The sequence below is a fragment of the Lotus japonicus genome, chromosome 2 (assembly GCF_012489685.1).
Source record: "Lotus japonicus ecotype B-129 chromosome 2, LjGifu_v1.2".
In the NCBI taxonomy this organism is placed as follows: domain Eukaryota; kingdom Viridiplantae; phylum Streptophyta; class Magnoliopsida; order Fabales; family Fabaceae; genus Lotus; species Lotus japonicus.
The window spans coordinates 79,166,920-79,188,958 of record NC_080042.1 but is presented as its reverse complement, the minus strand read 5'-3'; the positions used below and the strand labels follow the sequence as shown (position 1 = coordinate 79,188,958).

At 34.0% G+C, this 22,039-nt stretch overlaps 2 protein-coding genes and 1 long non-coding RNA gene across 5 annotated transcripts; all 3 read left to right on the top strand.

Moving 5' to 3' along the window:
* The first annotated feature begins 3,420 nt into the window (after nucleotides 1-3,420).
* On the top strand, nucleotides 3,421-6,284 carry LOC130739971 (xyloglucan O-acetyltransferase 1-like). Its single transcript, XM_057592448.1, has 2 exons — nucleotides 3,421-4,639; nucleotides 5,011-6,284. The coding sequence occupies exons 1-2, from the start codon at nucleotides 3,751-3,753 to the stop codon at nucleotides 6,102-6,104; spliced, it is 1,983 nt and encodes a 660-aa protein (XP_057448431.1). The 5' UTR covers nucleotides 3,421-3,750; the 3' UTR covers nucleotides 6,105-6,284.
* Nucleotides 6,285-7,673: 1,389 nt separating this feature from the next.
* Nucleotides 7,674-16,335, top strand: LOC130739970 (uncharacterized). Its single transcript, XR_009020002.1, has 3 exons — nucleotides 7,674-7,900; nucleotides 10,832-11,130; nucleotides 12,100-16,335. It is a non-coding gene; the product is annotated as an uncharacterized LOC130739970 (long non-coding RNA).
* A 2,494-nt stretch (nucleotides 16,336-18,829) lies between these two features.
* On the top strand, nucleotides 18,830-21,926 carry LOC130739968 (xyloglucan O-acetyltransferase 1-like). Of its 3 annotated transcripts, none has more exons than XM_057592446.1 (3): nucleotides 18,830-19,524; nucleotides 19,627-19,683; nucleotides 20,525-21,926. In XM_057592446.1, the coding sequence occupies exons 1-3, from the start codon at nucleotides 18,969-18,971 to the stop codon at nucleotides 21,601-21,603; spliced, it is 1,692 nt and encodes a 563-aa protein (XP_057448429.1). In that variant the 5' UTR covers nucleotides 18,830-18,968; the 3' UTR covers nucleotides 21,604-21,926. The 3 variants fall into 3 exon arrangements, with proteins under 3 accessions (XP_057448429.1, XP_057448428.1, XP_057448430.1); XM_057592445.1 differs by having other exon boundaries at nucleotides 19,624-19,683; XM_057592447.1 differs by lacking the exon at nucleotides 19,627-19,683.
* Nucleotides 21,927-22,039: the final 113 nt, after the last annotated feature.

The window sequence follows — 22,039 nt, the reverse complement described above, 5'->3', positions numbered from 1 at the left end:
CTAGAATCATTTTTTCCCTTAACACAAAAATTTATCAAATTTCTTAGACACTAAGAGTGACAGTTGTTCACGACTTCACGGTACATGACTGTGAGAATTTTAAGCTCTACGCAATTCTCTGTATAAAACTCAAGTATGTTGATAATCTCTATTTAGTTTTCAACAAATGTAACAAATCTTTTACTAATCAACTTATGATAATTCATTTTGTCATTATGGAAACTCATAAAAGTTGTTTTCCTTATTGTTTTTTCATAAACCTAAGAATGATGTCACCGATCACTTTAATTAACAAAACGAATCCATACACCAATTTCTAAATGATATTTTTAGTAGCGTGAGAAAATAAGAAATATAGTAAATATGCATTCCCTTTTGACTACAGGAAAAGGGGACATAGTACATATCAAGAAGTATAACACCTATTTTACTAATTAAGAAAATAATATTTTTTTCATGAATCAAAATGTTCAAGCCTATATGTTTTTCATCAAATTTATTTTCTTGCTTATTTATATCTCAAACTTTTAACTGGGTTTGTTAATGCAGCTGAAATGTTGGTATTGGATTTCCAACAATGCATTCTAACTCTTGGCATGACCATTCAAATTCCATCTATGATAGGTCCTCAAAATGGTGGAGGCGATGTAAGCAAAAAAAGTTCTTTTTTTTTTATTTTGGTGCGATTTTCTTTTTCTGTTTAGTTCATGTTTTACAATACTATGAATTAATTCAATGCGGGTTGGGAAGGCCAAAGTGATCTAGGCATGGCACACACCTTGAAGTCATCAGCGATGAGTGATGACTGTGGGGTGGTAGATCTCTGGTTGGTGTTGATGTCATCTGTAGACCGAGTTTAGATAGAGCTCCAAACTCCATGGCTTCCCGCTCTAAAATGCACTTAAGCTATGTTCCAAGTGTGTATAAATACTGCTCTTTGGGTTGAAATTTATTCTCATCCCCTCCCTTTCATGTGACATTGATTTCGTGCCATAGTCCAATTGTTTTACCTCAATGGTTGAGATTGGTCCTCCAGTTAGATTATTACACTATTAGATAATCCAATTGATATGTTTTTGAAAGGTTAGATTATTACACTGTTTTTTTTTTCGAAAGCAAAATAATATTAATGAGGAAATAATCAAGAGATGTACAAACCCTCCTCACAAGGGCACAAAAAATCAATAAGAACACCACTAACCCAACCAAAGCAAAAAAAAAAAAGCCAAAAAAAACCTCACCAATAGAGGAAAAGAAGCCCAAAGAACCTCTCAAAAACCTCCCAAAGATTATTACACTGTTATAAGTAGATTTATTAAGAGTATATTTTTTATTCGTTTTGAAGATTGAAATATACTTCTTATTATATGTTGGTATTTTAGAGTTGATATTATTTAGCTTTGGAATTTAATATGAAGTGAAAGTTAGTTTTTTCTTCGAATGTTAGCCGAAGTGGTAGGACTAATTTGACGTAGGGGGTCGAAAGGGTTAAGTGTGAATGGTACAGGGTTTGAAGCTTGTGGATGAAACACTGTTACAAATAGATCTATTAAGAGTATATTTTTGATTCACTTTGAAGATTAGAATATATTTCTTATTATATGTCATAGTATTTTAGAGTTGATATTATTTAGGTTTGAAATTCAATATGAAGTGAAAGTTAGGTTTTTCTTCGAATGTTAGCCGAAGTGATAGGACTAATTTGACGTAGGGGATTGAAAGGGTTAAGTGTCAATGGTACAGGGTTCGAAGCTTGTGCATGAATTATGTATTAACATTATTTGATAACTAGGATATTTCTAAAAAAAAGTAAGATAGTTGTTTTACTTGAATGTTGTGATGGTCCACTTATTTCACGTGGATTGAGTGGTGCATGATTTTTTTCATTTGTCCTAATTGGGTAGAGCTTTTTTATGAAACTTATGTTATTTTTCTTTTTTCTTGTGTAGGTAGGTCAATTGCTTGAGTCAGTTTGTACAATAAGAAAATTAGTACTTTCTGTATTTTTTATGTGTATTTGACACTGGAATTTCTTTCTAAATATATGTATATTGTTGACTATACCCTGTTGTGAATAAATTTTCATCATTTTCACTCTGAGACTTCGTATATTTATAATAGAAATTTTAACATTATAATTGTGTTCAAGTTATTTTGACAAAAATAAATGAAAATACAACTTTTGTTATACATATTAATGTTTATAATTAGTCGTTGATGTATATGTTTCAGTTAAGCCATATTTTGTGTTGTGAATAGTAAAAGTTACAATAACTGGTATGTGATTTAAATAGATGGAGTTAAATAAATTGACTGAATAAATATGATAAATTGAAGAACGGCTCATCCGTGCATCAATGCACGGAGACGGGCTAAAATCCTAGTCTTATATAAGTGCAAGTGCGTTTGAGCTGAGAAGGTAGTTTTTTCCACGTTGACCGTATTTAGAAGTGCATTGATGATCTGCGTGGGTGACAAACTGGAACGTAAGCTACACTACATTTTATATATTTAGTCAATGTTTCAAAATAAAACAAAATAAAAAAATACAAGATAAACTAAGGAAAAGGTAACGAAAATGCTTTGCCTTTTTTCGTGATAAGAACAGATGTCTACAGTTGAAGAGGTTATACTGCTGCACTGAAAAGTGTTATGAAAATGGTTATGGTGTGGGGGTATACTTCACATTCATGATATTAACATGAGAGAGGCATCAACATATTAAGAGTAAATCACTCTAGTTAATAAGTAATAACACAACATCATTCACCTAAAATCCCAAGATTGTGTATTATGACTCATTTTACTTATAAAGTACTTCGTATTCAATTTAATATGAAGATTTCTTTGTTTTTTATTTCTAACACTTAAAGAATTCTCAACAATTTCCCAATTTTCCCATCAAGTGCAAATCATTACCACACTCCCCATTGACAAGGTTGTTGCGGCTATCACGGTTGTAGCCGTCGGCTCTAATATCAATTGTTATGGTGTAAAGGGTATATTCTAAAGTTATAGCATGAGAGAAGGACATGAATGTCTTTTTTTTATAACCACATTGGATGAAGAATTTACCACATTAATAAAAGACGCTACAAATCTACAACATTTCACTAAAAATCCTAAGATAATGTGTGTTATAAGTTTTTTCATTTATAAACTATTTAACTCTCATCTTTTTATTGAATGGGAAGACTTGCTCTATTTTATTTTTTTATTTCTACCACCTTAAGGATTCCATAAAAAGTTCTGAAGTGCATGTTTTAAGGCAACTAGGCAAGTATATTCAGCAAAGTCAGCAGTATCAGCAGTTCTGCATTGGCTGGAATATCCCCTGATCACATGGTTGCTTGAAGTCCTGTGCAGCTGAATCACTTTCTTCAAATTCCAAATTTTGTAGTTCTGAAACTCAGAAAATTAGTGAGCATGCTACATGTATACAAATTCAACGGTGCATATATGCATGTGCTCATTGAACTGAATGAGTAGACTAACCCAACTAGGTGTATCATATCACTTTCTTCTGTTTCACATGCAATTCCTATTTCTTAATTATGTGAGTTCTCACTCAACTTGTTGCCATCATTCTTTCAAATTTCAGCACAACTTTCATTTTGCCATCATTCCAGTTGTCCACAAGTGACCACGTTTTGAGGTACATCCTATAAAATCCTTTTAGAAGGATAATCTTCTTGCCTCACATACTGACAGAACAGAAGATACTCTAAGCAGAAAACAAAGTAGGAAGGAATGAATGCTTTCAAAAAATGCACTGCAAAAGCATTCAAAATCCCATCCATTTCCCTCACAAAGAAATCACTTCTTCCCTTCACACTCATTGCATTTCTATGTTTATACTTGTACCTTCTGTCCTTTGCACCATCACCAGAACCTGATCACCTTCCTCATTCTACAACCCACATCACCCACCAACCCTTACTTCCTACTTCTCCCCATTTGTCCCCTGTTCCATCCCCTGAACCTGATAACCACTACTCCTCTGTTTCAGCACCACCTCCTCTGTCCCCAACTCCAATCTATCCTGAAATTCTGCTTCCTAATTCAAGATACATCACCCACAATCCCTCTATTTCTCCATCCCCATCACCTGAGATTCCTCATTCTACCCACACCACATATCACTCCTCTGTTTCTGTATCTCCCCCTCAATCCCCTGCTCCATCCCCTGCATCTGAGCTTCCTCAATATCCTATCCACACCACCTACCATATCTCTCTTCCTCCTTCACCCTATCTGTCCATTTATCCTTCCCAAGAATCTGAACTTCCTCTTCCTACCTACATCACCTATCATTCCTCTGTCTCTGAACCTGCTCCTTTGTCTCCATCCTCTATTTCTCCACCTCCTCCTCTGTCTCTTATTCCATCACCAGCTCCTCAGCTTCCTCATTCCAGATACATTACCTACGATTCCTCTCTTTCTACTTCTCCCTCTCCATCCCCTACTCCATCTGCAGGGCCAGATAGTTCTCACTCCACCCACATCCCTTATAAACAATCTTTTTCTGTTTCTCCCACTCTGTCCCTTACTCCACCCCCTACTTCTGAGTTTCTTCATTCTAGTAACATCATCTACCACTCCTCTCTTCCCGCTTCTCCTGCTCCTTCTTCTTATCCAGGTACATTATATGCATGCATAACTGATAACCTTTCTTTTAATTAAAATGGAAAATGTTTGATACACATCCATATAACGCAGACATGAGACATCCCATAGCTACCAAGAGTGAGAATGGAACAAAAGAAAGAGAAGTAATTATGCGAGATATATATATATATATATATATGATGTATATGATAAAAAATGAGAGATAGAATGAAAAATGAAGTGTCATCTCTGCATGTTTGGGTGCCTAAGTATTATTGTATTAGAAAGATAAACTTAAATGCACTTTATCTAAAGATATGAAGATATAGGAATATATAAAGTGGGTTTTTTTTCTCTCTCAACTGATTAGCAGCAAGTTACAACGTGAAGTTTTATTTGCAGGAAAGGAGAAAGCATACAAGAGACCATGTGACTACTTCAATGGCAGATGGGTTCGAGATAGAAGAAGCCCTTTGTACAATGGTACATGTGGTGTGATCAGAGAACCCCAGAATTGTATAACTAATGGCAGGCCTGACATGGGGTATCTTCACTGGAGATGGAAACCAAGAAGGTGCAATCTTCCAAGGTTTGATCCTGAGACTTTTCTTCAAGTCATTAGGAACAAGCATGTAGCTTTTGTCAGGGATTCTGTGGCTAGGAACCAATTAGAGTCCCTTATTTGCATGCTATCCTCTGCTTCAACACCCAAACTTGTCTATAGAGGACTTGGTTGGTGGCATTTTCCTTCTCACAATGCAACGTTATCATCATATTGGGCCCCATTTCTTGTGCAAGGTGTTCAAAGACAACTTACAGGGCCCGGGCCACGGCATAACACAATGTACTTGGATCAAGTTAATGAGAGTTGGGATAAGGACATGGATCAAATGGATCTAATTGTGCTTGGATTTGGACATTGGTTTGCTGACATTCCTTCAGTTTACTATGAGGGTGGCTCAGTTTTAGGTTGTCAAAACTTTCCTGATCTCAATTGCACTGATATTGGTTTCTATGTCCCAATAAGAAAAGCTTTAAGAACATCTCTTAACAGAATAATTGAGAGGAAAGCAGCTCAAGGAAATGAAGGTGGTGTTATTGTGAGAACATTCACACCTGTTCATTTTAAAGGTTCGTGGGATAAGGGTGGTACTTGTTCAAAGACTAAACCTTATAAACAAGGGGAGAAGAAACTTGAAAATAGGGATGCTGAGATTAGAAAGATTGGAATGGAGGAATTGCAAAATGCTAAGGAAAAAGCCAAACAATTTGGAGGGTTTAGGTTTGAGATATTAGATCTAACAAAGTTAGCATCAATGAGACCAGATGGACATCCCGGTGCTTATAGGAGTCCATTCCCATTTGCTAAGGGGGTTCCAAAGAATGTGCAGAATGATTGCACTCATTGGTGCTTACCTGGACCTATAGACACATGGAATGAGATTGTTCTTGAGATGATGAAGAAATGGGAGGAACAATCAAGAAGTGATGAGTGATGCATTTATATATCTCTTGTTAATTTATTATTGCACTAACCTTTTCATATGTTAAATTCATTTTGTTTACACTCTCTTCTTTCATATATGGAACATATGTTGTTTTAAATTTACAATTTGAAAGGAACACATCTTAATTTCTCGCAAAATACATTTACATTCCTTCCATCTCATTGTTTTCTCTATATTTATCGTTTTGTCACTTATCACAATTTTTACTACTTTAATTTCTCAATCCACTCGTTTCTTCTTGGATTTATGGTCTATAAATGTGTACCATTTTTTTCTTTCTGAAAAATAAAAAATGAACAAATGCTTGGAACTTTTTTCCCGTTTAAATAACAAATATATATATATATATATATATATATATATATTTCACTAAGATAATTTTATTCGAGCTGATAGGACTTCTATGGACAAGCTATATCTAAGAGACATCCTATAAAATGATTGGGACTTAATTACTAGGGCATATAACCAAAATTTTGTAGGTTAATTTGTTCGTGTGGCAAAGCAATTTAAACATAGACCAAAAAAGCATGAAGTTTGATTTTGGCAATGCAAGAGTTAGGGCTTCAAAGTATTTTAAATATGTTTAGCTCTAAAAACATTTTGTTTGTTTTTTCATTGGAAAATTAGAAGACAAACGACAAGGAAATTAAGGAATCGCAAGAGAGTCATTCAACAAAAATGTTTCAAGCTCAGAATAAGATGTGTCAAAAATTACAAGATTAGACGCGGGCAAGGAAGCCCCCTCCTAACAAGCCAATCCGCATAAATAATAACAGAAATTAAACACGCCCCAAATTTTTGAAAATTTAAATTTGTAATACTTCTGCAATTTCAATTTCGAGAGATGTAAAAATACATTTCGGAAGTTCTAGTTCCAAAATCGATTTTTTTATTCCAAAAGTTCAAGTTCATAAATATAATTCACAAGATAATTTTTTTCTCGAAAGTTTCATAATTAAATCAATTTTGTTTCTGAAGTGAAAGAAGAAATAGTTTCCAATACTTAATTACCCCAATTGTATCTTTTTAATGAGTCAGAATCACACTTCTGAAACTTGAATTTCTTAAAGTAAAGAAATTAAAAATTTTGAAGGAGAAAACTCTAGAAGTAGAAAAAAATAAATAGTTAGACTTTAGAATTTTTGGAGAACTTCCAAGCTATCAAGGAGACGAAAAACTTCTCTATCTTGCTGCTTTCTTTCACTCCTCCCACCCGCAGAATCAAAACCGAAACGTCGAAGTGAGCTCTTGTCCTACAGAAGAAGAACGAAGTGAGAGGTCGGAATGCAGGGAAAAGTTGCAGCTCTATCCTTATTCCTTGTTTTGTCAGACTATATAATGTCGAAAAGTTTATTGGCAACAGGTCAGCACAGTTTTGGGGAATATGAGTTGAAGCAATAACAAGAATATTTCTAGTGGAAATGAAGGGGACGAGAATAACCGAAAGAAAAAAAAAACCAATATAATTATTCACCCGACACGATCGATCGTACGAGTTCACAAAACCTAAAAATCCCATATTTCTATGTTGAACCGGCTGGTCCGGTTTTTAAAACCCACGCCTATAAAATCCCTCCCTTTCACTTCCGACGACCCAACACAAACCCGTTTTATCCGGCTCCGGCGAGTGCGTTTCCGGCGGCAGCATGTTCTCCATTGGAGGAGTCACCACGGCGACGGCCAGTCGCAGCAACGTTCTTGAAGCACATTTGGAACACTCTGACACTGGCTTGGTGCTGCAGGGGTGCACGCTCTTGCAGTTCTTGAAGAAGACGATGAAGGTGCACTCTCTTCTTTTACGCTTTTCGGGTTTCTTGTTACCTGTTAAATTTGTTTCTTTGATTATATTGAGGATGCTTGATAGTTGTTCCTCATTTTCTTGCTAGTTGATAGTTGTATCTTGTATGTGACTGGTTTTGTGTGATGTTTTTAGTCTTGGATTGTTCTTTTTGTTTCTTGATTAAATAGCCATCTGATAATCTAATTTTGTTTTGGGTTGAATAGGAGATGATGAATAGGTTAAACAATGCAAGAATTGAAGGTCAAGGAAAGTTTGGGGTTAATTCTGTAATAGGTGTTATATGTCTATAATCAAATCATTTATTGTTTTTGGTGGCACTGATAGTTATCTGGTGACAAGAATTACCAGCACCATTTCTATTGAATTTGATATAAGTAAAAATGATTATAGAGTTGTTGTCATGCATTAGAAGAGGGACGTCTCTCTATGGTGCTGTGTGTCAAATGATGGGGTATAGGATTTGCTAATAGTATGTATTTACATGAAAGGTAAATGTTATGTGTGCTATAGGTTGCTGTAATTGGTATATGTTATGGTGATCTTCAGCTAGCCCAACCACCCTCAAGGAGTAGATGTCCTGTAAAATACAAGAAGATGGTGTAAATTATTAGGTGACAGTTTACGGTGGATGTTACTTCATGAACGGATATTAATATGTACTTAAAAGAAGGAACATACAGGACATTAGTAAGATAGAGAGTGGGAGAGAACAAGATGGCTTCTGAATAATTTACCATTTTGCTTGAATGATTGGTTCAGTTGGGAGCTTGATATAAATAGGTGTTATGGCATTACATGTGTAGAAAAGAGACAGGGTGGGGCAGATAAGATCAGTTGCAACTGTATCTAAGATCTAAGTGCTAGTTGAATTACCTTGGGTGACATGAGAGTAAGAGTTTGTTATGCTGGGTTCCCATGGCTATGTGAAACAAATCAAAAGTTTTATTTGTTTTGGTGGAACTGGTAGAAAATGGTAATTTGCACTTCTTACCTGGTGGAATGAATCACAAGAACTATTTTTATTTAAGAAAAATGATTAGAGTTGTTGAGGTGCATTAGAAGAGGGATGCCTTAGTCTATGGTGCCATAGGATATAGGTCAAATGATGGGGTATGGGATTTGCTTATAGTACGTATTTAAATGAAAGGTAAAAGTAATATGTGCTCTAGGTTTCTGTAAAAGACATAAGCCATGGTGAAAGTCAGCATGTCAAAGCATCCTCCAGGGGTGAACGTTTTGTAAATTACAAGAATATGGTGTAAAATATTAGGTGACAGTTTACAGCGGATGTTACTTTAGGGATGGGGATTAATTTGTACTTAAAATACGGAACATGTAAGGCATAAGTTGCTGCTAGTACCTCGTAAGCTGAGGACCAAAAGAAGGAACCCACCCTGAGGAGGGGCTTGCATTTGCCAACAAGATAGAAAAACTGATAAAAAGTGGGTGAAAGTAAGATGGCTCTTGAATTGCTTGAATTTTCTATCAGCTTGATTCTGATAGCTGTTATGGCAGTATCAGTGGTCTAAAGAGACATGGTAAGGACGACATGATCAGTTGCACCCATATCTAAGATCTAAGTGCTAAAGGTAGTCGACTTACCTTCTTTCTTGATATGAGAGAGAAGGCACATTATGCTGGGTTTCAGTGGCTTTGATGTGCTGTGTTTTTTATCATAAAAATCAAACATTGATCTTTGAAGCAAGGGAAGTCGCTGCTTATACTCTCAAGACTCAACCGTAATGAGGAACCTGGTGATGCAATGGTGGTAACTTATATTTGAGTGAGAACAAAAGTGAGAACAGAGAAACAAGGGGGAGAGAGTCAATGCAATCTTCAAGGACTGGTGGTGGAGGAGAGATGGAGTAATTTTCTTTTTTTAAATTCAAATGGGTGATAGAAACATGTGTTAGTTGGCCATTGTGATAGAGCATAGCATATTCAGGGAAGTAATTACTATTTGATTGTTGTTTTTGTTTCTTGATTAAATAGCCATATGTTGGATCTAATTTTGTTTTGTGTTGAGTAAGAGTTGATGCATAGGTACCCCAAACACTTTAAGGCTAAAGAATATTGTGGGCTGATTCTGAAAGAGCTCATATAGTGATTTATATTTAAAGATAAGGCGTCGGAAGTCGGTTAATGAGGTGAACCAGATCACATACAATGAAGGGCCAGAAAATCATTGGTAAATAAAAATGATAGAAAAGGGCCTTTGTCACATGTAATGTGTTAGATTTTCCTTTCAATAGTGGAATTTTACTGTGGGGTTTGCACACAAGAGGCTTGACGAATAAGGCCTATAGTGTTATATGAATATGGCATATTGAATCTGGTATCATTGCCAGACCTTATGATTTTAATTTTGGTGTCAAGTTGGGTGGGTAATTAAATTGACAAATTTGCAGTTTATAGATCTTCTTTCATGTTTAAGCAATTATAAGTTGTTATAAACAATTGTATTTAGTGAAAATAATCAACAATGGTTAGAAAGTAATAGGAACCATATTCAGGATATAGATAATGCCCCTATATGTCTATGTTAGTTAGATCAAAAGCTTTATTGTTTTGGGGGTAATTTGCACTATCTAGGTGACAAGAATCACAAGCACCATTTTTAATGAATTTGGTACAAGGAAAATTATTACAGAGAGTTTAAGTGCATAAGAGGGATGTTCTGGTTTATGGGGCCAACCAGGCCATAATTGCATTAGAAAACAGAGTTTTTTAGGTTTTTCTTGGCTTGTATTAGTTTCTTTTGTGGTGGGTATCTAGTGGGGGAGCAGTATTGTAAATTAAACATGCAGAGTGTTGGATCTCTTGATGACAGTCTCTTTTTTTTTTCTTTCTCTTTTCTATTAATTTCTCGTTTTTTTTTTATTTAAAATTTAAGTTTATGCTGGTAATGTAGGTGAAGTAGTGAAACAATTGACAACAATTGATGCACCTGGAGGTTTTCTTTATGAGTGGTGGCCTATCTTCTGGTACATATTCATCTCGAGGACAAATGAGAAACATTCTGAGGCTGGTTCAGCTTTATATTAAGGTGATCCTATTGTGTATACTTGGGCATCTTATATGGATTTGCATGTTAGCAGACCCAGCAAACAAAGGTCAGCTTCAAATGCAGCAATTGCAACTAATGCAGTAGTGCAGTGCACCCTTAATTAAACGCCATGAACTCTTCAAGGAATGTGGAGCCGACATCCAGTAAGTGTTAAAATTGTATGAAGTAGGAATGAAACACCTTCAAATTGAAAATGACATGATTGGTTGTTGAAATTTTATTATTTTCCTTCAAATTATTTCTATTGTTTTTATCAACATTGTAGTAACTCATTTGTCTTATTAGTTTTATTCACTTATATTGAAAACACTTCATTTCATACTTCGTTTTGAGATTCATTTCTTTTACAAATTCATACTTCGATTCATATACTTTGCATTCAAAATTGTGACATTTATCATTATCCTTTCTTTTTGTTCTTTATTTGCCTGTCTTTTCTAAAAAAATTAAAATCATTAATATATATGACACGATTAGCTATAAAAATTATTTTCGCTCCGAAGACTTTTTTTTTTTTTGAGTAGCAATGAAATTGTTCATTTGTCTTCTATCATTCCCTTTCTGTTTTCAGTTTTTATACTCAGATTTCAAACTCATTTGTTCTTTTAATTTTGTTTGGTACATTTGTTCTTTTAATTAATCGTACGTTTCCAATCATTTTTTTTAAATGTACAGACAACTTATGTTTTTTTGGCTTGTTTTTAGTTTTTCCAAATTTTATTTAGTTTTTTAATCTTTGTGATTTTCTTTCTATATTTTGTTTTTAATCTACTTTTTTTGAACGAGTTTTTAATCTACTTATTTATTAATAAATTTGTCCATGAAAGTTTAATGTGTGATTTTCTTTCTATATTTTGTTTTTAATATATATATATATATATATATATATATTGAATCAAAAAAAAATCTACTTATTTTAATTAATAAATTTGTAGGAAAAAAACATAGACTTTTAATCTACTTATTTTAATTCCTCTTGTAACAAAAAAAATCTACTTATTTTAATTAATAATTTTACCAGATTTTATTTTAATTCCAGTTGAAAAAATGTTAAATATTCTTTTATTTTCCTTTCTTATTGTTTCTAATTATAGTGTCTACCCATTTAATAGGGTGCCCACCAGCTATTTTCCTTGAAATAAATATATCTGACAAAATTTATGGCTACCCGTAGCAAGGCAGAAAGGACTTGATTCCTACTCACGAATTAACATCTAAAGGTATGTTAACATTTCTCTCAATGGACATTCTAATCTAGTTTGAGTGTGTTTTTTTTGTTAATCTCTATCTCTTATTGGAAAAAAGGTACTCCCTCCGCCCTCATTTATAAGTCACATTTTTTAAATTTTTTTTGTCTTTAATTATAAGTCACTTTGTAATATCAATGCAACATTTTTTTTTTCCAATACTAACCTCATATTTAAGATGAAAGAGGTAGTTATATTTGAAAAATTTTAAATTGAAGAGAGAAATTTTAAGGGTGACATTGAAAAGTCAATGTTTTTTTCTTACAAATTTATTAATTTTAACTAATTTTTTTAATTCAAGAAAAGTGATTAAAAGTGACTTATAATAGAGGACGGATGAAGTATTTATAATTTTAACCCATTTGAACATAAATATATACACATTAAACTTTCATGGACATTTCTGAATGGAAGTTCACATTGAAACACAATGTATATTTCTATATGAGTAATGTAATGGACACACATTCCCAAAATATCATTGTCTTTCCATACCCATGATTTGTCGCTTTCTACTTTTCATCTCACTGTATTAACCAATCATTCCCCAATTGATAATAAGTTTGGATGCACTATATATGCACACAGCATTTATTCTCCAAAACCATGTCCACTCATTGTAGCTTCTCAACTATTGTAATTTTCGATGTTCAAGCTCGAGCTTTGACCCCCCAAAAGAAAAGTGAAGAAAAAACACTCGAGTACAAATGTACCATTAACGTGCAATGAATTGAAATGACTCCTTCCATGCAGCAGAAATACCTATGTATAATAAATAGGGAATTAACATTTGGTCCCCTGTCTGTTGGTGAATCTGATGATGGAGGTGAGAGGTATATTTTTTGCCACAGAGGTTGATATCTCTCTATCTCTCTGTTTTGCACGATTAAATTCTAAAACATAAATCAATTCGCTTCTGTAAGAAGCGTCAGAAAAAAATAAACTGATTTAACATGTTATTAGTTAGTTGAGAGTGGTTGTTCTAATTTAAGAAGAGGTTCATGTGAATGCAGTTGCGCTAAATATTTGGTAAAGATAACTTTGTCGCTCATAGCTCGAATAAGATTGACTATTTGACTCAATGAATGAGATGATAATCCAAAAAAGTTGCGGGTGGATGTTGAGATGATAGACACTTTCTTAAGATGTCAGCATCTTAGCTGCCATGAGGGGAGCAAAATTCAAGTGCAGAAATCTGAATTTAGTATGTAACATTATGTGTGTTGTTGCTTCCTTTCTCTGCTCCATCGCTTGTTTGGGCCGAGTTTTTCACTTTTTTCAGCCTATGATAAAAAAGAAATTAACAAGGTAAAAATGGCCATTTTTTATGAAAAAAAATATAGATAACATACATGCTAAAAAAGTTGAATTAAGTTTCATTGACACTCATTTAAGTGGGAAATAAGTGGAGAGAAGTGAGATAGGAAGAAAAGAGAAATGAAAAGATTTAATGAGTGATATAATTGAAAGAGAAAATAGAAATAGAAAAGGGAATTGATTCATAGACATTCGCATAATGAAGATATTTAAAGACACCCTACCCTGTGTGAGAAAGGAAGAGAAGAAGGAGAAATAGTTGGTGTGATTTATGAAAGGAGAAAGATTTAGAGAAAAATGAGGTGTGATTTATGAAAGGAGAAAGATGTATGCACTCTTTCCATGTTTAACTATCATCACTCCATAGAAAATTGCAAATGACAATGAGAATTTGGAGTCTGAACATGAAAAAAAGCTAGTTGCACCATGTGGATGTTATTTATTAGCTCAGATAGTATTGATGTTCCGTGGGACATGGTGTATTGTTGTTCTTCCCATTTCTTTGTGAGCTCCAGAAGATTTTTGTTTCATGTGTATGTAGGCTTCGGCAAGTACCACTTGTCAGAATTATTCCGCATAGGCTCTTGAACCTCATCATCATCATAATATGGTAAAGGATAGATTAGCCACCAATGAGGCCCCAAGTGTCTCAATAATGCTAATTTGGATACTCCCTCCGTTCCTAAATAACTGACACTATTTCTAGCTAAATTTTGTTTCTAAATATCTGTCACTTTACAAAGTTTAAGAGAGCATTAATTATACTTTACTAATTGTACCTTTCATTTATTGGTGATAGAAAAGTTGAAAAGTTAGAATTAATGAGAGATAAAGGGTATAGTAGGAAGTTAGATTGTAATTTTATTAAAACAAGAACATTAATTGCTATTTCTTAATACTTGTGCAACAACCTTAAAGTGTCAGTTATTTAGGAACGGAGGGAGTATTTGCATCCAAATACCTCCAAAGTATATTGGCTTGTCATCTTCCACTTCTTCTATCTCACTGTTTCTCATTTCAGCATCGATCCATTCAACTTGCTTCTCCCCATTCTTGTTAACTTGTAAGGCATTATACATAAAAGTTCAAAATGTTACATCAATTTCATTAATGCCTTAAGCTAGCTCCTTATCTCCTATCAATTATGATATTAAGGGTAATATATATGTTTGATCAGTACCCCCAACCTAACTCTTAATAATCATGAATAAACTCCAAATACAACTAACTTATTATGAATTGGCCCTTAGCTTGACTTTTCAACACCTTGTACAAGAAATAATGCTTGGGGAGTGGGGGGACCAATATATACAGAGAAGCTTGCATCGTGAGAATTAAAGGAGTGGCTGACATGCAGGGAAGGGACAATGCCATCTCTATTCCTCAATAAAGACATATGTTTGATGCAATTCTGGCCTTCTTTTGGACAGGTTAGACAAGATATAGAAAGATCTTATGACAAGTGAGCTCCTAAATGTTTTGCATTTTTACCAATAAAGGACATTTAAGTGGTCGAACCCAACAAATCCTATATCCCAAGTTGCTGATTAGAATGTGTGTCTAGCTCATGTCTTAAAACAACGAATTTGTGGTTCATGGATCAAGAAAAACTTGATTACAAACTAAAAGAATTTCTTGTAAATTTATTTTAAATAAAATGAAGGAATACATTATTATAAACAAAGAATACTAGATATTACTTTTTATAACAGGTAAATGGAGGGTGCTTCAAAATAAAAATGCAACTGGGAAATGGGTGGCAAAGAATATTGTGGACAAGGTGGGGATGACAAAGAACATTAACCTCCCCTCAAGTTGTGGATGATGTAAGGTTAAATTATTATGCTGCATATCACAAAGTAGTATACAGCATGGATGGTTAAGAAACTAGCTACTCACGTGCTTGAGGGGGCAGTGGCGGAACCCGCCGGCGACTAGGCCATGCCATAGTCACCCTCAAAATTACACTTTTCTTTACAATTTTTTTTACTAATACTAAAATTATACATGTACAACACCACCCTCTTTAATTAGGTTTAACACCACCCTCTTCACAAGTCTGCCTCAGCGAAGGCATGGTAGTATGTAGTATAGCTAGCTTGTTGTGGTCCTTTGCTGAACTAAGAAGGTTAAGATCGAGTTGGATAGGCGTGTAGGAAATTTGCAGCCTAGGTTTGCAAGATTTTACATGTGTTTAGAAGACTACAAACAAGGGTTTAGGGCCGGATGTAGGCCTTTCATTCGAGTTGATGGCTATCACTTGAAGACTCAGTATGTTGGGCGTCGGCTTATAATTTGATTTAGAGACCGCAATGATCAGTACCCAGGGTTATGTTACTCCAGTTTTTCCCCACGTTCCTGCTTCTTCCTCCTGTAGGTTATGCAACTCTCGTCTTCTCTGATCTGCTGTTCTTTTCTCAATAATATTAATGATCCCCCTTAAGTTAGTGTTAAAAGGTGAAGCCCCTTCCTTCCCGGAAGAAATGAGTCACGTCCCTTTATGGATTAAAAACGTGTGTTCCTTTGAGAAGGGTCAAAGTTCGAGATCATCGTTCAAAGTTAAAGGTTGATCTGTCCTTAGGACAAAATAGACAGGGCCGGATCTGTGGTTTAGCAGGTGATTCATGCATAGAGAGTTAAGGTGTCGTGTACGGCCTGGAAATTGTGTAGGAAGAAGGAAAATAGAAAAAAAGTAAAAGATATACATGGTGGAAATTAAACAAAGCTAAAGCATGTTACTCAAAAACGGGAAATGCATATGTTTGACTCTTGTTTAAAATATAAAAGAGTTAAAATGGAGGGTAGGGTGCCTCTAATATGCATAACTTTTACACCACTTTTTTAAACTACTATAACAGGTCAACATATTTTTTTTTAAAGAAATTTGATATATGATAATTTTTTAATGATATTTTTTCTTAAAAAAAATAATGTGTTGACCTGCTATACCGACCGGTCAAAGTAGGTGGTGTAAAATTACATCACTTTAAAAGTGATGCATATTAGAAAAAACCTAAAATGGAACTAGAATAAGGAAAATATGAATATGGTGAGATAAAATTAGGTGTTTAAGGTTGTCACCGGAAATAATAGTATTTGTGTCACTTGTAAAATGCCACAATTTGACAAAATAAATGCCACTTAAAACATTTTTCAGTGACAAGACATAAAAAACATTTCATTTAGCAACTTATAAAAAAAACAATTAAATAACTACACTATGTATGAAAAATATGGAAAACTCAGAAGGAATTCATAAGAAAAGTTGGAATGAGAAGTTAGAAGCTTTACATCCTAGTTTCTACTAGGAGAAATTAGGTTTGAAAAAAATTATGTTAGTGTGATTTGAGGATTGAATTGGGGATAATTAGGTTAATATAGGCATTAAATGTTTTAATTAGTTTTAATTAGGTGAATTGTAATTCCCTTAAAACCACATGGATGCCACATAAGCTAACTAGTGCATGTATAAAATAGGCTACATCACATCTCACCGTACACTCATATTTTAGCGATGATTATAATCAAATATTTCTCAAATTGTTGGACGAAAGTGCTACTTTATTTCAACAATGTACTAGAATCAAATGACCATAACTTAACCGGACCAAAATTATATTTTAAATTTTTTTATTCACATAAAGTGAACTTTTTGGTGACTAAATATACTTTTCTGCCGACAAAAAATTATTCAAAGCATAATACCCAAAAATATAACTATATTTAATAATATTTAAAACTAATTTTGTACCTTATTATAAGAAAAAGTAATTCTCTTAGACCTACTTTTATAACATTCTTCTCAAACTATTTTTTCAAAAGAAAAACTTACATTATTAATTGTTTTCAAAGATTTATTAAAATATATATTTTATTCCACTTTAAAACAAATTGAAATTGTAGTTTTCTCCAATTTGAATTTAAAATATTAGTAATAATGTAGACAGCCCCAAACTAAATTACATATTTTTATGTGAATAGAGTTGCAGAGATACTTCACTGAACTACGTGGTTCAATATATCAGCAGTTCTTTATTGGCTGGAATATCCCTTGAAGTGATAGCACGCATAAGATTGTTAATTATTGTGTTCCCCTGTTTGGCTTTACCAACACATATTTTTGGCTCCTCCTATCTGCATCTTAATCACTGTTCTATGACGAATAGACTTTAACACATTTATTGCTATTTATGGTTGTTGATATATTTTTGAAAAGTGAGAAAAATGTGTTTACTTTAGAGTAAGTTTAATAGATATGCACTGACAGTGTAAAATAGTTTTACACAGACATCCAATTGAATTCCGCCAAATCAGAAAATATCTTATTCTTTTAATTAAAATTAAAGTCAAATGTAATTATCTCTCCTATGTGGCATGCTTTGATTGGATGATTGTGTAAAACTATTTTACACTGTCAGTGCATATCCATTAAACTCTTTACTTTATACTCCTTCCTCCATTCTTGAAAGATTTTTATTTAAGATTGTTGCACAAATAGTAAGATGATAATTATTGATAGAGCAGTCTTACTAAAACATTATATATTGAGTAGACAAGAATGATGTTGATAAAGAAGAGTTGTAATTAGTTAAAATCAAAAGTGAAGTGAAAGAAAATTTATTAAATGATGATGATGATATAAATAGAAAAAAATTAGACATAAATGAATTGATTTTATAGAATAAAAAACTTTTTGAAAAAAATGGAGAATGACTAAAAAAATATTTTTTATGGAACAAAAAGAGTAAAATATAAGAATGTGCGTTTTGAAAAAAGTGTGTCGTTAGTGTTTTTTAAAGAAAATAAGGTCTTCACACATCATTCTCACCCACACTATATGAATAAAAATGAAATGAAAAATATGATATTTAATGTGATAGAAAAAGAAGAGAAATTGTGTGAAAATAAAATGGTAAAGAAAATGAATTTATATATTAATGCTTGGACATTAAAGTCCAAATCAGAGTTTCTGAAACCCAGAAGATTAGTAAGATCACAGTGTTGTTTACTGTACTGAATGGGTGAAATAAATCTCTGTGCCTCACTGTTGTACGTCTTCACTTTCAGTCACACCACCTGACAGGCTCAATAATTAAGCCAGTTGCAATAAAATACAATGTACTAAGAAATAGAAATTTTCATTTGGCTTCTTCTGACTAGCAGTTTAATAAGCCAATTAAAACTTATTAAGCAACATTCGTCACTCTCATTCTTATATTAAGAATTTCATCTGTTACTCATGTCATTCCTCTATATGGTAATTAAAATTTCCTCACATTTTCAATGTTGCTATCATTCCAGCTCTCCACTATGGACCACACATTTTCTTGGTCCATACTAAACAAGGACGTATTTAGAAGGACATAACCTTCTCCTCTCAGGGAACCACTCACAAAATTAGAACCAGAGAGCTTTCAATGATGAAGCACAGAAAAATAAACCAGGAAGGAGTCCTCAGAGTCACCATGAAAGGTCTCAAGATGAGAACTGTTCTAAAAGCAGTTAGAAACCATTCCCTTTTCCTCATCAAGCAACTTCTTCCTGGTTTCATCTTTGCACTGCTTTGTTTATACTTTTATCCTCTTTCACTCACTTCATATCCAAGAACTGAGCTTCATCATTCCAGCCATATCATCACCTGTATTTCCTCCATTTCTTCTGGTTCTCCTCCTCTTCCTGAGCTTCCTTCCACAGAAACTGAGCTTTCTGTTTCTTACCAAATCACCAACCACTCCACTCTTTCGGGCTCTCCCACTGAACCTGATATTTCACTTACTCCATCAACTCCTCCAGTAATTGTGCTTCCTCATTCCAACAACAACACCAACTACTCCTCTGTTTCTGAGTCTCCCCCTCTGTTGCTTACTTTATCTCCACCAACTGAGCTTCCTCTTCCTCTCATCATCACCAACAACTCCTTTATTCCTGCTTCTACCCCTTCTCCTCCTCCTACTCCACCTCCATCTTATTCAGGTAAACATATGCAAGCATAATTTTCTCTTGTTAATTAACACTATTATAATGTTAGAAGTAAGGCATGTAGACTTTTTCTGAACTTGTCAAATTATGCAGCAGGTATTTTATTGTCAGAGAAAGACAAAGATCTCCCTCCTCCGCCTCCTCTTTATTCAGGTATATATATATATATATATATATATATATATATATATATATATATATGTGTGTGTGTGTGTGTGCATGCATAATTTTGTCTTTAATAATATTATGAAAAATGCTTTCTTGACACCATGGAAAGGGGATGGAGGGAAAGGGGATGGATGGATGGAGGGAAAAGGGATGGAGGGAAGTGAAAAATAGAAAGAAAAATAGAGGAAGTGTGAGATGTGGTCCAATTGGAAATTACCCAAGGTAAATTTGGGCCACTTAAAAATTAGAGTGATTTTATCCAATGTAAATTTTGTGTGATTTAGATAATTCCTTAAAAAATAAGAGAGGGATAGAAAAAAAATCAAGTGAAAATCAAGTGGAAGAAATGGGGTGTGAATGAGCAAAGGTTGTAATATTCTATTTGGATTAGTGCATTTTTTAATACACTGTAAAAACTCACACACAATGAACAAAAACAACTTAACTTACTTTTTGTGGCTGACTTCGTGATTTTAGCTTCTCCGTGTTTTCTGACCTTGTATGTGAACATGCACTACTTGGATATATGCACATTAGAAATTCACAGTAAAATCAAAATCATTGTAGACAACCCCAAAAGAAAAGAGGAGTTGCTTTTATCCACCGTGATTTTGACTCCCTATTTTTTTTTCATCCTATAACCAAGCTCTCACCATATAAATATATTTTTCTTAAAATCAATTATGGTCAGAAGTTTCTACCTTTTATCCTCAAAAGTACACAAATTTCCAAACATACCCTTAGAATTTTAGAATTGCAAGTTTTTTTTTTCTCAACTACAAATTATTAGCAGCTAGTAAGTTTAACCTATTGGTATATTTTGCAGTAAAGGGAAAAGTTTATGAGAAGCAATGTGACTACTTTAATGGCAAATGGGTTCGTGAGAAGAAAGGCCCTTTGTACAATGGTACCACTTGTGGTGTGATCAAAGAAAGCCATAATTGTATGGCTAATGGGAGGCCAGACTCTGAATATCTTTATTGGAAATGGAAACCAAGAAGGTGCCATCTTCCGAGGTTTAATCCAGAGGCTTTTCTCCAACTCATCAGGAACAAGCATGTATCGTTTGTTGGAGACTCTCTAGCTAGGAACCAATTAGAGTCCCTTATTTGCATGTTGTCCACTTTTGAAACACCTAAATTCATCTATAGAGGTATAGGCTGGTGGTATTTTCCTTCTTACAATGCAACCTTATCATCATATTGGGCCCCATTTCTTGTGCAAGGTGTTCAAAGGCAACTAAGAGGGCCAGGACCACGTCATAACACAATGCATTTGGATCAAGTTAATGAGAATTGGGCAAAGGATGTGGGTGAAATGGACTTCATTGTGCTAGCATTTGGGAATTGGTTTGTGGAGGTTCCTTCAATTTACCATGAGGGTGATTCAGTTTTGGGTTGCCTAAACTTACATCGTCCCAATTGCACGGAAATTGGTTATTATGTGCCAATAAGGAAGGCTTTGAGGACTGCTCTTAATAGTATAATTGAGAGGAAAACAGTGAAAGGAGATGGAATTGGTGTCATTGTGAGAACATTCGCACCTGTTCATTTTGAAGGTTCTTGGGATAAAGGAGGTACTTGTTCAAGGCTTACACCATATAGAGGGAAGAGGAAGCTTGGAAAGAATGATGCCGAGATTAGAAGAATTGGATTAGAAGAAATGCAAAAAGCCAAGGACAAAGCCAAATATTTTGGAAGGTATTTTAAGATTAAGGCATTAGATGTAACCAAGTTATCACTAATGAGGCCAGATGGGCATCCAGGTGCTTATGTGAGTCCAAATGCATTTTCTAAAGGGGTGACAAAGGTTGTGCATAATGATTGTACCCACTGGTGCTTGCCAGGACCTATAGACACATGGAATGAGATTTTCATGGAGATGGTGAAAAAGTGGGAGCAATAGCTGATGATTGATGAGTGAGACAATTCCTCTTATTACATTAATCTTTCCATGTACAGGTTTTTATTTTGCTTACCTCTTCTTCCATAATGAAATATGAGTGTATTTAATTTGGACACAAATTTTAGTTATAGATTTATTTGATCAATTTTAGTAAATAAGTTTATCACACTAGTTTGTGGTATTATTCAAGACTCAAGAGTGTCACACTGTCACTTTGAAGTAGTGTTAAAGCTTGCACTACTAAATGCTGATTAGTGTAATGATGATTTCCGGATATTGTATTTCATTGTATCTAAATTATAATAAAAAGAATCTTCTGTTCCTATTCTGACAAAAGGGATGGGGAATATCAAAGTCATCACTAGAGGTTCACGTTTCCTACATTCAAGCAGATCTTTGTTTGCATTCTATCAATTTGCTATTTATATATATGGAT